The 15,929-nt window shown below is 40.7% G+C and overlaps 1 protein-coding gene across 1 annotated transcript in view; it reads left to right on the forward strand.

Annotated features, from left to right (window-relative positions):
* EHD4 (EH domain containing 4) overlaps positions 1-12,171 on the forward strand; it is a 29,403-nt gene extending 17,232 nt beyond the window's left edge. Inside the window, exons 4-6 of the mRNA XM_063117680.1 lie at positions 2,620-3,032; positions 7,979-8,143; positions 10,095-12,171. Of these exons, the coding sequence (XP_062973750.1) occupies positions 2,620-3,032; positions 7,979-8,143; positions 10,095-10,634 (1,118 nt within the window). The 3' untranslated portion in view covers positions 10,635-12,171. The remainder of the gene's footprint in view (positions 1-2,619; positions 3,033-7,978; positions 8,144-10,094) is intronic.
* The last annotated feature ends 3,758 nt before the right edge of the window (positions 12,172-15,929 follow it).

Consider the following 15,929-nt stretch of genomic DNA (forward strand, 5'->3'; position numbering starts at 1 on the left):
GTGTCGACCCTGATTCCTGCCATCACTAGCTAAAAGGATAGCAGAGTAGGGGGAGTCCTCTGCCTGTGACCATGGAAAGAGCTACTGTTAGGCAGGGTAGACGGTACTGGACTACATGGACAAATGGTCTGTCCTGGCATAACAAATCTTTCATGTGACACTCACTACATGTCCAGAGTATTGTCTGTATTCTTGAGAGTACAACACACCTAAAAAAAAAAGATCCTGAAGAGCTGGAAAAAGTGCCGAAAAGGGCAAGTAAAATGATCAAGGGGCTGGAGTATCATGAAGAAAGGTTAAAACAGCTGGGATTGTTTAGTTTGGAAAAAAGGAGACTGAGAGGAGACTTGATAAAGGTGTACAAAATTATGCATGGTGTGGAGAATGTGGTTTGGGAGATATTTTCTCCTTCTCCCGTAATATTAGAACCCAGTGGGGTCATCCCATGAAGCTGACTGGTGGGAGGTTCAGAACAAATAAAAGGATGCACTTCTTCACACAGCACATAGTTGTTATTATTATTATTATTATTTATTTATTTATTTATTTATTTATTTATATAGCACCATCAATGTACATGGTGCTGTACAGATTACACAGTAAATAGCAAGACCCTGCCGCATAGGCTTACAATCTAATAAAGTTGTAGTAAACAGTAAGGAGGGAAAGAGAATGCAAACAGGCACAGGGAAGTGTAAACAGGTAGGGTGAGGCTAACAGTATAGAGTCAGAACAAACTCAATATTTAAAAGCTATAGGGAAAAGAAAAGTTTTTAGCTGAGTTTTAAAAGCTGTGATTGAGTTGGTAGTTCTCAAGTGTTCTGGAAGAGCATTCCAGGCGTAAGGGGCAGCAGAAGAAAAAGGATGAAGCCGAGAAAGGGAAGTGGAGGTCCTTGGGCAGGCGAGAAGCATGGCATCAGAGGAGCGGAGAGCACGAGCGGGGCGATAGTGTGAGATGAGAGAGGAGAGATAGGCAGGAGCTAGACCGTGAAAAGCTTTGAAGGTCAGCAGGAGAAGTTTATATTGGATTCTGGAGTGAATTGGAAGCCAATGAAGAGATTTCAGAAGTGGAGTAACATGGTCAGAGCGGCGGGCCAAGAAGATGATCTTAACTACTACAAGATGTGGTGATGAACACCAATTTGGATGGCTTTAAAATGGGGTTGGATAAATTCCTGGAGGAGAAGGCTATTAATGGCTACTAGTCCTGATGGCTGTGTACTGCTTCCAGTATCAGAGGCAGTAAACCATATAACACCAGTTGTGGGGGACATGGGTGTGAGGGTGCTGTTTCTGTGTTCCTTCTTGTGGGTCCCTAATTGACAACTGGTTGGCCACTGTGTGAACAGAATGCTGGACTAGATGGACCCTTAGTCTGATCCAGCATGGCTCTTTTTATGTTCTATATTGTTGTTATACATTTTGTTATTAAGACCCTGTTCAGATTACATGCTAACTCATGGTAGATAAGCATTTTGAGCTAGACATTATGGCTAAGCATGTTGTGAGAACCATTCCTAACCATGGTGGCTACATAACCACCATTTAAACATGCTCACTAACCATTTGCTGCAAAAGGGTTAGCGACCTAACCATGGCTTAGCATGTCATCTGAACAGGCCCTAAGAATCCTTCGTTTCATTAAAACTGACATGAAACTGCAAACTCTCTCCCATGCATGTTATCTGTTAAGGAATCTAAGGCACCTGGACATACTGTCACTGCAACATCTGAACATAGTTGTGATGTTCAGCTGCCTTATGTGTTATAAGTGTAAATATATGTGCAGAAGTTATTGTTTATATTATATAGAAGGTTCAGGAAATAAGTAGGCCTCAAGGTACTTACAAGTTGTAGAGGGGGGTTGAATGCCAGCATGTTGATTGGATGGTTGAGGGGGGCGTGCAGATTGGCTGAGTAAGAGTGTGAGGAGCTGGAGAAATGTATCTATATATAGTTAAGTGAGTGAGAGGGAGGAGAGGAGATGCATGAGATGTGTCTATAGAAGTGTCAGGGGGAGATGAGTCTGTGAGAGCTACAGTGTGTAGGTTAGAATTCTGTGAGGTAGAGAGAAGTAGATGTTTTAAGACTATTAGTGGAACTTTGTAATAAAGAAGTGACTGAAACCAATATGCTTTGAAACTTGTAACCATACGCATTTGACCTGAGGAAACCATTAAGCTTGAACACACATTTACTTAAGTTAATAAATTCCAATTATATTTACAAACAACTGGTGTGGTCTGTGGAGGAGTGTGAGGAGAAAACAACAAATGGTAGCAGCAGAATGGGAAACGGAGGGCTAGGTTGCTGGGCTGTGGGGCAGCAGTAGACCTAAACCCTCAAACACGTCATTAGCACGGGGGTGGGGATTGAAGTGGTCCTGGGTGCTAGTGGCGTGGACAGTCCTGTCAGGTGCTTGTGGGTGTCCCAGGTGAAGTTGAGACGACACAGGGGGGCAGGGCGTCACAATAGTATACTTCCAAGCGTTGTAACATTTTGTCTAGTCTTGTTCCACAAGACTTGTGTTAGAGGATTAAAATGATTTCTAAAGAATTCTAAGCAAGGGGTTTTTTTTTATAACTAAATACTGTTTTCTGTCTTTTTTTTCTCCTTCAGGGTATGATTTCTGTCAGGTCCTGCAGTGGTTTGCTGAGCGGGTTGATCGAATCATCCTCTTATTCGATGCCCATAAACTTGATATCTCTGATGAGTTCTCAGAAGCAATCAAAGCGTTCCGGGGTCATGATGACAAGATCCGGGTAGTGTTGAATAAGGCTGACCAAGTGGACACCCAGCAGTTAATGAGAGTCTATGGTGCGCTCATGTGGTCCTTGGGTAAAGTGATTAACACACCAGAGGTCTTGCGGGTCTACATTGGTTCGTTTTGGGCCCAGCCCCTGCAAAACTCAGAAAACCGGAAGCTGTTTGAAGTGGAAGCACAAGATCTGTTCCGGGACATCCAGAACCTACCACAAAAGGCAACAGTGAGGAAACTCAATGATCTTATCAAGAGATCACGTCTTGCAAAGGTAAAATGCAGCTTCTGACCAGGTTCGCACAATCTCTGCAGCTCATCATGGTGGTTTGAATATTCCAAATGGCCATCCACCCGCACCACAACCCACCGTGGTTGAATGAGCCACGGTAGGCTGTTTGATTATGCAGACCGGCCCATTGTTAACTTGCCTTCTCCATTTCTTATGCTGCAATGGGTAGTCAAGTTCTTATGCTGTAGTTCTTATGCTGCAGTTGAGTGAACGGAACTGACAATATTAAAGTAAGATTATTATTGTTTAACTTCTGGGGGGTGCGGATTGGAAACCTGGCAAATCAATGCATTGGAACAGTGTCACCCATTGATGAGTTACCCAACTGCTTCTCCTCTATTAGAGTTTATTTCCCCTTTCTTTTCTTTTTTAAAGTAATGCTGAATATGCACAACTCTGATTCACTCTCCCTGATATTGCACAGCCCCAGCTACTTCCAGGTGCCACAGAAACAGAGTCCCCCTTCTTCTTTTTCGTTTGCACTTAGCAAAGTTATAGTATTATTAGTACAGAGGGTTCTCCATGCATATTGACAAACAAGCAGTTAATTGTCTAAACCGCAATTCCGGTGCAAAGTTAACTTTTTTTACCAAAAGAAATTCCCCCACCTAGAAATAACTTTAAATAGCATTTTTTTAAAAAAAGAAAGCAAAGCCATTATTTTGCCCTTGCCTCCCCCTCCTAAGTTGTGCTTGAAATTCCTTTTGTGTCAGAATAATAAAGCAAAGTGAATTGCAAATTCCCTATCAACTCCAGGCCCCTATTGTATTGCTTTAGCCAGGTGTGATAGGTCATATTTAAATCTTTTGAATACAGGAAATGTTCTTATCTGTTGAAAACACATGGGCCATCTGAAGAAATGTAATCAGTTGAATAGGAATTGGGGGGGGGGAGAACTGAGGAAGGCATTCAACGTTTGATAGCCAACACGTTTGATAGCCAACACGCCTTTCATAAAAATGTGTCATCCTGTTTGTGTTTGGTATTTATTACCCACTAAAATTTGACGGGAAAGATATGTATACGGCAGGAAATTTGTCTTAGGTTTTTCTCTACAAAAACACTCTCTGATTATGTTATATAAGTGATTTGTAAAAGTTGTTATTTGATGTGCTTTGTATCATATTGCAAAAGCTTATCAAAAATTGATGTTGAGGGGATTCTCAACTTGTTAGTCAAACTAATAATATAACAAGTACATCCTGAAAGATTAGTTACGAATAACCCTTTAAATGCTGTATGTGTAAACTAAGAATGGTGCTTGTAGGTTTATCTCCTTAATAATTTGGGAACAAGCAACTGTGTATGTGTGTGTGTGTATGTAATGCAAACTGTCCTATTAATTATTGGGTGGCTACTGCATGCCTTTACGTATGCCAAGTCTAATGACCTTGTATGATCTTTATCTTGAACCTCGTGATGAAAGGAGCCTTCCTGTCCTTCCTGTCTCCTGCACAATGGCTTGTTTCATCAGAAGTCTAAGAGGGGAGGGGCTATGTGACATGAGGGCAAGTCTAGTGGAAGGATAAAGCTACAGGATGGCTAGAAAAAGTCTAGGATGTGTCCATCAAGAGCAAAATTATGTTTAGTGTACTAAAATAATGGGGCTGTTCACACAACATGCGTTGAGTGTGGGTTATTATTGAACCGTGAGTTGCTTGTTGAACTGAGGGTTAGTGTGTTGTCTGAATGCAGCATGTTTTCCACAGGGTGGGTTAGCATGTTGTCTGAATGCAGCCAGGTTGCTTTTTAACCATGCAGTGTGGCTTGTTGACCATCCTGAACAACCCAACAAAAAACCATGACTGGATTCACTAACCCATGATGGTTTATTTTTGGGAACAGCCCATAATGGATTAGTGTGTTGTCTGTGGCATGTCCCACCAACACCATAGTGGGTTATTTCCCCAAAATAAGACGCCCTGAGAATCCATGGTCTGCAGTAAGGGTTATTTTACCTGTGGTGACTTAGGCCTTAGCTGGACGTAAGGTTTATCCCAGGATTGTCCTGGGGTCATCCCTGTTCATGTAAATGATACACAGGATATCCTGGGAGCAGGCAGGAACGATGTCTGTTGTGTGTTGTCTGTCGTGCCAGCATGGGTTACAGAGACCACCTAAAGAGCGACCCAAAACACTGCTGCTCCTCTGAAGAGATCTCTATTCTAATTGCAAAGGAAGCTGGGATATCCAGCTGGCTGAGTGGGAGAACAACAGGAGGAGAAGGGGAAAGGGTGTGTGTGAAATAAACTAGGCTGTGTAGCTTGTTTGCCTGATCCTCTGATAGGAGCACAGTAGGTTTTTCGCATAACTACCTACCCAGGTTAGCAAGCCACCTTGAGAACCCATGCTCTGGATTATTAGTGTAAACCCAGCACATGAGTTTTCAAGGTGACTTGTTTGAGAAAATAAGCCACACTGCATGGTTAATAAACCACCCTGCTGTGTTCAGACAATATGCCAGCCCACGGTGCAAAACAACCTACTGTGTACAGGTTAGCAACTTGTGTGAACAGCTGAAATTGTCCTATTTGTACTTATGCTTTGAGGGGAAAAGGATAAATCCTACTTAGAGTACTTCTATTGAAATCAGTGGAATAAGTCTCATTCATTTCAATTGGTTTACTATAAGTAGGACTTTGGATTTTGCTTATATTGTTTAAATTGGTGGCATTTATACAGAATATCCATGGGTTTTTTTTCAATTTTCTCTAGTCATTTGTATTTTTAACTTTCACTCTAAATCCTCCAACCGGGCCCTGACTCTCAGGCTTTTCTCAGAATTCCTTTCTCCTGTTTCGGTTCTGCAAAGCTGTTAATAGAGAACACTGAGATGCTTGCTTAGATTCTGATTTCAAAAGGATTGAAAGCATGGGTGGGAAGGTTTCGGCAGTATTCAGACTTGTTTGGCTTTCAGCTTACCTTAAGAGGTATGTGTTTACTTGCATGCGCTGCTCCAATTTGAGAAGAAAAATCTTGTAATCTGCACTGCAGACACAAATGTCTCCAGCTAAAGATTCTTGGAGCACAACCCTATGCATGTCTACTCAGAAATAAACTCCTTTGTGTTATTCCCAGATAGAAAACTTGTGTGTCCCTCCTTGATTTTGATATACAAATAATTATTGTTGGAGGAGGGACAGGAGCCTAGTGTTTGGGATAAATACTTTTGGTCAGTGGGCCAAACTAACATCCAATTGGTGGAGAAGTGAAAAGGAGAAAAATATTTTCATCCAGTATTTCAGACTTCTCCACTAATTACAAAGGTTAATTGCATTCATGGAATTAGCATTACATCTTTTCTTCGGCCCTCAGACTTTTTGCTTTATCCCCCCCCCTTTTAAATATATTTAGAGAGATAAATACAGATTTATCTTAAGCTGCTTCATTTAGAAATCACCTTGGGCAGCATTTATGGATCTCATTCAGCAAGGTAAAACCCTTGCTGTGAAACCTGCTGGGTCAATTTGATCATTTATATAAAAATAATATATGGACCTCATTCCTTGAGCTTTCTGAACAGTAATGATATACTACGTGATCAAGTAATCCTAACTGGGTCCTCACCTTCACTCCTTCCTACCTTACTCCACCCTTTTTTCTCTTTTCTCCTTTTCCTTTTCTTTGTTCTCCTTTGTCCTCGTGTCTGTTTATGACTGTGTGTGTGGTCATGTGCTTTATCTCACTGATTTGCATTGTATTAGGAATGGGTGATCAAGTGTCTGGTAAAAGGGAGGGGTTTTGAGGTTTAATCTTGTAACTCTTAAAATGAAAATTCAGTGAAAATGAAATTGGGAAAAATGCATTTCAAAATTTTACAATTGGTGACTAATATTTTTATAAACATTTTACTCTCTCATGGACATGAATTACTCTGTTTTCTTATACTTCATAATGGCACTTCAGGAAGTGAATGCAACACCTCTCTTAGCACCTATTTGTGGTTCTTTATAAACATAGAAGCTGTGAATCCCTTGCTATATATGACATACACTTTATTTTGTTATGATCTATCCAAGTTGTCATATTAGCCACCCTCTTCTAATGGGGAGATTCTATATTGCATTTCACGGGGGGGGGGGGGTGGGAAACATACATGGCTAACATTTGTAAAGGTGTTTGAGCAAATAATATGCTGTCCATTAAGAACTGTCATTAACATAATTATTATTTGCCAACATAATTATTATTTGCCCCTTTATTTGCATTGACATGCAAAGGCCAAACCAAATCCCTACAGTTTTCTGGGTCATCATGAATAAGAAGAGATCATCTTGCCTAGCTTGTTGCAAAATTAGGATCTTACTTCCTTTACTTGCTTTGAGAGACAGAATATCATATTCCTTTTTTCTTTTCATAATTTACGAAGGGGCACTTAGTTTCTTGTAAAGTCAAAAGTATGCCAATAATATCAGAAGCTTGGTGTTAATATGTAGGAATTTTATGCAGTCTAACAAATCTATGACTGGGTTTGGACAACACAATAATATATGCTGGGTTAAATAATCCATGGTGGGTTATTATTTAACCCACTATGGGTTAGCGTGTCATGTGGAGGGCACCGTTGGCTATTTTCATTGGCTACAAAGTCACTAGGCAAGAGCAGTCAAAATTTCGGCTGCCACTCTACTTGAGCCTACAGAACTCTGGCAGCAAGTGATGATGGGATACAAACTGGAGGACTGAGAGGAGGAGGGAGGGAGACGAGATAGTCAATGTACCGTGGATTAAAAATCCACTCACGGTTGGTTATTTCTCTGATTGTGTGGGGAGTGCCCACGAAATAACCAGCTATGAGTTGACTATTTACTCACTTTTGACTGTTGTGGTGTCCAAACGCATCTGGTATCTCTGGAGATGTTTTGTTGTTTACATTTACAGGGAAGGGAAGTTACTGATCATTCTAAATCTCCAGTGTTCTGTTTTAGGTACATGCTTATATCATTAGCCATCTGAAGAAGGAAATGCCTTCAGTATTTGGAAAAGAAAACAAGAAGAAGGAACTGATAAATAAACTGCCAGAGATCTATCGTCAGTTGCAACAAGAGCACCAGATCTCACCAGGAGACTTCCCAGAAGTCAAGAAAATGCAGGTATGATGGCTCAGTAGACCAATCTAAATTATAGATAAAACAAGCAATCAACCAACAGGTTCATTTATTGTATCCACTTCCAATTATTTATTATATCGCGCCTTTCCTCTAAGGAGCTCAAGATGGCTCACTTGTTTATTCCCTTCCCCTTTCATTTTTATTCCCACAAAAATCCTGAGAAGTATGTTAGGCCATGAGGTAGTGAGCGGCCCAGGTTTACCCAGCAATCTTCCTTGCTGAGTAGGGGTTTGAACCCAGGTCTCACCAATCCTAGTTTGACAGTCTAAATTGCCACATAGCACAAAAAGAGAGAGGAGAAAATGCTCAAAACACTTGACATTTTATTCCAAATGGCTCATTTAATTTCATCTTTACCCCTGTTAGAAAGTGCTGAACCCTCACAGAATTAGCCCCCTAACATTGCATCTTGCTCCCTGAAATCTCTTACCTGGTTAGGCTGCACTTCTGGTGGAGTGTATTCCTCTGTCCGGAAGTGGGTGTGTTAACACATTTGAAGGATCCATGTGAGCCTCCATGGTTGTTTAATCTGTGCACAGTCCACAGGAATTCAGTGCTTCTACCATCACCACTATTGGGAGCCCTTTCAGAAGGTGGTACTGCTGTAGTGTTTTGCAGAAAAAGAGGGAGGGGCAGTGGAAGTGCTTTTGTAAATGAGACCATGGCACAGATGGAGAGAAAATACATTTTACTGGGCCAGCTACTCATTAAAAAATATTACAGGCTTTTCAACTAGGTATCCTTCCTCAGGCTTTAAGCATATGCAGGAATATTTTAAAGTGTAATTAGATTTTCAAGCTGATGACTGCTTAACTAAGCCTGAAGCTCTAAATGAAAAGAATGTAGAAGGCACATATTAATTATATTACTGGTAGTTAGGACTTGTTTACAAAAACCTGCTAGTTACAGATGATGCTACACATGATGCTGGGTTTTCTGTAGTTTTTTGGCCAGAGATCTCTTTTCATTCCTTCATAAAATATAACTGTGGAGATTAACGGCTTAAAAAAGCCCACTGCTCATACATTTTTTCCCCTTCAGATTGTAAACTCAACCATTTTGTGTGTGTGCAGTGAGAGAGAGAAATGTGGGGAACTCCAAATTTCATCATATAGGATTTGACCTTGAATGCTATATAGGAAGCGAAAATATCACCAGAGTTGGTAGTTTCTCTGTTTCTATTTTGTTCATGTATCCTAATACCCTTGTGAAATGGAGAACAGATAAGACAAATAGGAAGTTAGTTGCCAATTGAAACTGTCATTCCTTAAACAAAACAAAACACACCCCAAAAATTCCATTAAAAGTATTTTCTAACATTTAGGGCTGATTATTCCCAGTCTCTTTTGCATGGTGTTGAATTTTCCATAAGTAGAATTTTCCCTGTGCTATCCCAGTTCTGGTGAGAATGATTTTAAATACACACACACACACACACACACACACACCTCTTGAGATCATAATTTTGTGACAAACTGGAAACAGTTTGAAAAGTGTGTTGTGAATTTCACATGATTGTTTTAGGATGACAGAATTGCCTGGAAACATACATTTATGATGAGTTGGTTATACACAAACTGTCCTGCCAATCAGCCCCTTGAGTTAGTGAATACCTAAGAAAGGGAACTTTCAGAAATGCAAGAACTTTCTTGTCAATTCTCCATGTTCTTCAATCAAGGATCTTGGTTTTCTTTGAAACTTTTATCTAAAATATTTCATGAAACTGTATGTTTGAGACATTGTTCTATGATGCAGTATAGGGAAACGTAAATAAGTTCACTAACCCCTAAACTATTTTTGTCTGTTTCATAAAACATTGATTCAGCTGTCTTCCTCTTTGTCAGACACCAAGAATTTAATCAAGGAATTGTTGACAAGTGTTCTTGCTTATCTTCATTGTTGCTGTGTTGTTGTTGTTTTTGTCATTTCACAGGAACAACTAGAGAACTATGACTTCACCAAGTTCCATTCTCTGAAACCAAAGCTGATTGAAGGTGTAGACAACATGCTGGCCCATAAAGTTGCCTACCTAATGACACTCGTTACCCAAGAGGAGCGTAGCACGCCAGCACAAAAGGTTCAAGGTGGGGCATTTGATGGCACCACAGCTGGACCTTTTGACCAAGGCTATGGGGAAGGTGCCAAGGAAGGAGCCGATGAAGAGGAATGGGTTGTTGCCAAAGATAAGCCTATATACGATGAAATCTTTTACACTCTCTCGCCAGTCAATGGCAGGATCTCTGGGGCCAATGCAAAGAAGGAAATGTTGAACTCCAAACTGCCAAACAGTGTCCTGGGGAAAATCTGGAAGCTTGCTGACTGTGATAACGATGGCATGTTGGATGAAGAAGAATTTTCATTAGCAAAACATCTCATCAAGATAAAATTGGAGGGATATGAACTTCCTAATAGCTTGCCCATCCACCTGGTACCTCCATCACACAGAAAATCTTTGCGTGGAGCAGAGCGATAAAATGCATTGTAAAAGCATGCAGAAGGGTGGGATCTTGTTACACTGAAAATGGTCCAAGTTTGTTTTTAAGACACTTGAAAGTAGGGTTAATGGCAAGCATTTTCAGGGCCAGTTTGAACGTTCAGCATTTCCTGTTTAAAAAAAAAATCACTTTTGCATAGGAAAACACTTGAAAGCCGTCAAGGCTGATCAAAGTCTGTTTCACTGCATGTACATGCCTTGGGAAGTATTGATTAGCTGCAGCTTCCCAGTGTGTGTGCAGGCGTTCAAGTATGTCCTTGCAACATGTATTCGCACTAAAATTGACACATGGATAATCTATGACATGTATCATGGCAGCTGTTACACTTTCTACTGAAAATGCTTTCTGATGTTCGAAGTAGCCCTGAGTCACATGCTACATTCCATGCAAGTTACAGGAACCAGCAATGTAGCTTAGGGATAAACTTGTGGGAATATATTTGCAAGCCCCTAACTAAAGTGTTCATTATAAGTGCCTGTTCAGTGGCCTTCTGCAGACTTTTGTAGGTAAGAAGAAGTGTCACACTTGCCATTTCCCCCCATTGTGTTTACAATCAAAATGGTCAAAGGGAATTGGGTAGGTGTAAAATAACTTAAGCTACACCAGAAATTAATACTTAGAAAATGCAATGCAAAACTCCCTTGGTTCTTCAAATGGAAATCTAACACTTTAAAACCATCTTCTAACAAAAGGCACTGATTTGTTCACTAATGATACTTGAAATCACCTGTACTCCTGAAATTCCATGTAGATCTTGTAAGCTTCCTTCTTTTAATCAAAAATGTAAAAGTGTGCCTTAGACTAATCCTTCTTTACAAATTGATGCTCATTTGGCAAAGGAGAAAAAGGGAAGATATGCGTGGAAAGAACTTTAGCATGGATATGAAATTCAGTGCAAATAAAATCAGTGAATTATTATAATATAATTATATATTTAAATTGGCATGTTTAAATCATATCAAAGTTCTGTACTTCCTGTAGAGGTTATCCCTGTTGCGTTTTTATAACTAGGATACATAAGGAGAACCCTGCTGGATTAGACCAAGGCCCAATCTAATCCAGGGTATTGTTTCAAAAGTGACCAGTCAGATGCCTCTGGCAACCCCACAAGGTGTAAATGCCAAAGCACTCTCCATTCATCTGGTAGTTGGAGGTAGGCTATCCCTGAACATGGAGGTTCTATTTAGCATCATCCCTAATAGCTCGTGATAAAGTTATCCCTATTTGTCTTTTCCCTTTGTAAAGCTGTCTAAGATGGCTGCCATTACCAAATCTTGTGGGAGTGAATTCCAGTGGTCGATCGTATGTTACAATACTGTGAAGCTCCTGATAGTTGATTTTTTTTAATGTATTGTACATTAATGTATAGGGTGGAAAATTAAGTTTCTCTTCCTCTGGTTTGCAAAAATATCTATTTGGAGAGTTTAACCCCAAAAGAAATATGACTTTGTTTAGAAAGGCTTTTACGTATTTGACAGAGCTATATTGTGTCAATAAAGGATGTACTGGCTGAAACCACTTGATACTATTTTGTACAGGGGGAAATAGATTTGCCCTGTTTCTAGACCTTTCTTCTTAACATGCACAGCAAACTTTCCTGCATCTCCTGGCCTTCAATACAGCCTACATTGTTCTTTCAGTTGTGGGTTAACTGTCACACAATGATGCTGGGAGTGCTTGTGCCATGAATCACATACTGCGAATATTTTGCCAAGCCAAAGCCTGTGCGTGTCTCAACTGTAGGGACCTTGTATGGAAAAGAGGGTACAGAGGATCACTTGGTTCGGCTGCATCACTGACGTACTGTTCTTGTTCACTTCTGGCATCACCTGTGGACCCGGGTCTGTTCAGTGATGAGATTCACCCAGGAACCTCCACCATTCATATCAATCTGCCTTTTGAAGGATCAGATTATGGGTCCTTCTATCTCAGGATTGCCTACATTGGCTAGCAGTGGCACTCCGTGGTCTCTGGCAGTCTTTCCCCACCTTCCTCAACCTGGTGGCCTCCAGATGATTTGGCTTTTCACTCCCATCAGCCCCAGCCAGCATGGCCAATGTTAAGAAATGCTGGGAGTTGTAGTCTAAAACGTCAGGTGGACACCGGATCTTTCTAAACCCTGCAAGTTAAGGTCTTTTTCAGTGGACGTTCCAGAACGTATGAAGCTGGAAACTTGATTTTTTTCCCCCAAAGGGAAACTGAAATTCACAAGATGCTGAAGAGAAATCACGAGATTTAATTCTGTCTGAAATAGCATATAGACAGAATGTATTTTTTCTTCTAACCAAAAAATTCAAGTTCATCCGTTTTAAGTTGAGCCTCACTTTTGGAAAGCTATGTATGGCTAGCCAAAACGAGTTAATTTGATTTGCTATCTTCTCTAGAATTAGTGGTAATATTTCTCTAAGTATGTGTGTTTCTTTTGCAGTTTCCCCAATTTTTCCCTTCTTTTGTCTCCATGATGAAATAACTTTCCTGTAATTTCCTTTATTTTTCTGCAGCAATTTCTGAGGTGTCATAAATTAAATTTGCTATTGCTTCTTTCTCTGCTCATTAGAAACACCACAGTGTCTGGATTTTTTAGGGCACAATTCTATGCATTTTTGGGATTTTATTATATTTTGCGGTATATAAATACCACAAATATTTAGACAGAAATAAGTCGTACAACTTATTTCTATCTAAACATGCATAGAATTTGACCCTTGAAGAACTTCCCCTCCCCCACAAAAGCAACCTCTAAAGGGGGTGTTCCTGTGGGTGGGGGAATCCTCCGGCCTCCTTCCCTCCCTGATGCCTCCCCTAGATGGGCAAAAAAGCCTGTCTAGCAGAGTGGGAAGAGTGCAGCGGCGAAACTAGCTTCTGTGGTTCTTCCACTCTGCATAAGATGCCCATCAGCATCTGAGTCCAGCGGCTGATGCAGATGGGCATCTCAATAGGATTGCTCTCTTTAAGCAAAGCCACACTAGGAATGAAACCAACTTTATTTTCTGAGATGGTCATTATTTCAAAGGCTGAAGCCGTAACAGGGTGGAATACTTTTGGGGCCCAATTCCCCCGCCGCCGGTGAATTTGCCACCCAAACCAGGTGCTGTGGGTGCAAAAGCACAATTTAGCTTTAAACAAAGCACACAAGGAGAAATCACACTTTTGCTGGTGTCACCACTGAATTTTGCTGGTGTCACCACTGAATTTTGGCAGCCCATCTTTGGCTTGAAGGAAAAAGATTCTCAGGGTGGTTTGAGCAAGCAAGCATAAAGTGGACAAGATGCATGAGCGATTCGTGCCTCTCTTTTCCAGGCTTGTGGCATTTTTTGTGAATGGCCCCTTTGCACATCTCCCCTACGGGAGATGCAGGAGCTTGTGCACATTGTGCACATTCCTATCAGGAGCTTGTGCACATTTTTTCTTGGAGATGCAGCAATTCCATTAACAGCAATGTAAAACAGCCACAGCTTGGTTTTCAAGACTTGGTAAATGGGATTGCACAACATAGCCACTACAGAGCCCTTTTAAATTGTTCTGAATCTTGCTGACACACTGCTAGAGATTATAGCACAAGTGGAAGGCACTTCTGCTTACACAAGGGGTATTTGTGTACAGGTTCCATAAAATGCCACCCATCCTACTGTGCCCTCTAGGTGCATAGAGCTACAGTGAAAGAGAGCCAGGAAGTCCCATTGTAGAAGAACTCCCATTGTTCTGACTGATGAAGTCTGTAAAAAACAAACTAAATAATCTGTATGTATCTGGTTTTGGGTAGGAAGTGTGTGATGGTATTTCCACCAGCAGAAGTCAATGCTGAACTGAAAGCGTCCTGCTCATACCCTTCCACTGTGTAGGAAGTATGTAGCCTAGAAATTTGGCAACATTGTTAAATCCAAATTTTGAAAAGGGAATTCTGTGACTCACTTCTTGTGCCTGTACGTCATCAGCTTATCTCAACCAAAGGCTATACCGTCATTTTCAATATCACCCAACATTTGACCCATACCAGTTTATCAATGCCATTTTTGAAGAGTGTTCTTTCTGTAGTCTAACATAGTTCAAAATGTCTTCAATAATGTGATCTTCCCTATTAATTCTAAGCATTTTAGGCACAGTTTCTAATCTATTACTGTTACTTCTTTAGGACTAAGATCAGGACACTTAAAAAAAAAGCTTACACAATGATTGATCAGTCTTTGTATCACTGTTAAATATTTCACGTGTAATCAAGAGGTAATATTTAATTTATTTTTGTTGAGGCTCAAGTAATTAACTCTTTGTGCACATATCAATCCCCACCAGGGTTTAAATTTATTAATCTTGCACTTTGATTATCTGCAAAAAAAAATACAGATATTATAATATATTTTTGTATATGCTTTTTAACCTTTTTGTTTTTGTAATGGTGTTAGAAAAAAATGATGTTCAATAAAGTTAGAATGCATATTGGTGGTTGGTGTATTTGTTTTATTTATCCATTCCTTGGTAGGGCTGCCCTCTGATGGTCAAATGGTAGTACTGCAGCAGCTGATCTTTCTATAATATAGGACCTATATAACTTCTAGAAGAGCTGATACATATAGATTAGGGATGTGCTCCGTTCCGATTAGAAGCGGAGAATCAGAAGCGAATTGGCCTGCTCCGCCTTGCCCAGAGGCGGAGTAGAAGCGGACCGGGGACCCGTAGAAGCACGGCGAAAAGAAGTGCCCATACGCGGAGCGCTTCTCTTTTCGCGGACCGATCCGATAGCCATTTTGAAAAATTTCGCCCATAGGATTGCATTGCGGAAAAGAATAGGGGATAATTGTGTTGTTTTTTAAGCTATCTTTCTGAAACTTCTTGTGCTTGGAGAGTCGTGGATGGGGGTCATTTTGAGCCTACTCTCAGCTCTCTGCGTGCTGCAGTTTGCTTGCTAGAATTTTTGGAAAAATCGGGTAAAACAGCGGGGAAATGTACCTTTTTCGAAGGGCTGAGGGGCAGAGTCAACTCCCGGTCATGATCACTTGATCCCAAAGTTGGAGGAGGGGATAGGCAAAATGGGTAACTTGGGATTCTGGGAACTTCTCTTTCTTAGTCTGAACGGACTTTTCCCAGTGTTTTTTAAAACAGTAGCCCCACCAAATGCACAAACACAACCTGAAATCATATACTAAGCCAATAATAAGAGATAGAAAAAACACAGCACTGCTACCCACCCTAACTTTGGGGAACAACTGAATAGATGTGGTGCAAGGGGATGAGCTCCCCTCGGGCATGGACGTGCCCTGTGCACTCTCCTGGCCTTG

This window comes from Elgaria multicarinata, chromosome 2 (genome assembly GCF_023053635.1).
Source record: "Elgaria multicarinata webbii isolate HBS135686 ecotype San Diego chromosome 2, rElgMul1.1.pri, whole genome shotgun sequence".
Lineage (NCBI taxonomy): Eukaryota > Metazoa > Chordata > Lepidosauria > Squamata > Anguidae > Elgaria > Elgaria multicarinata.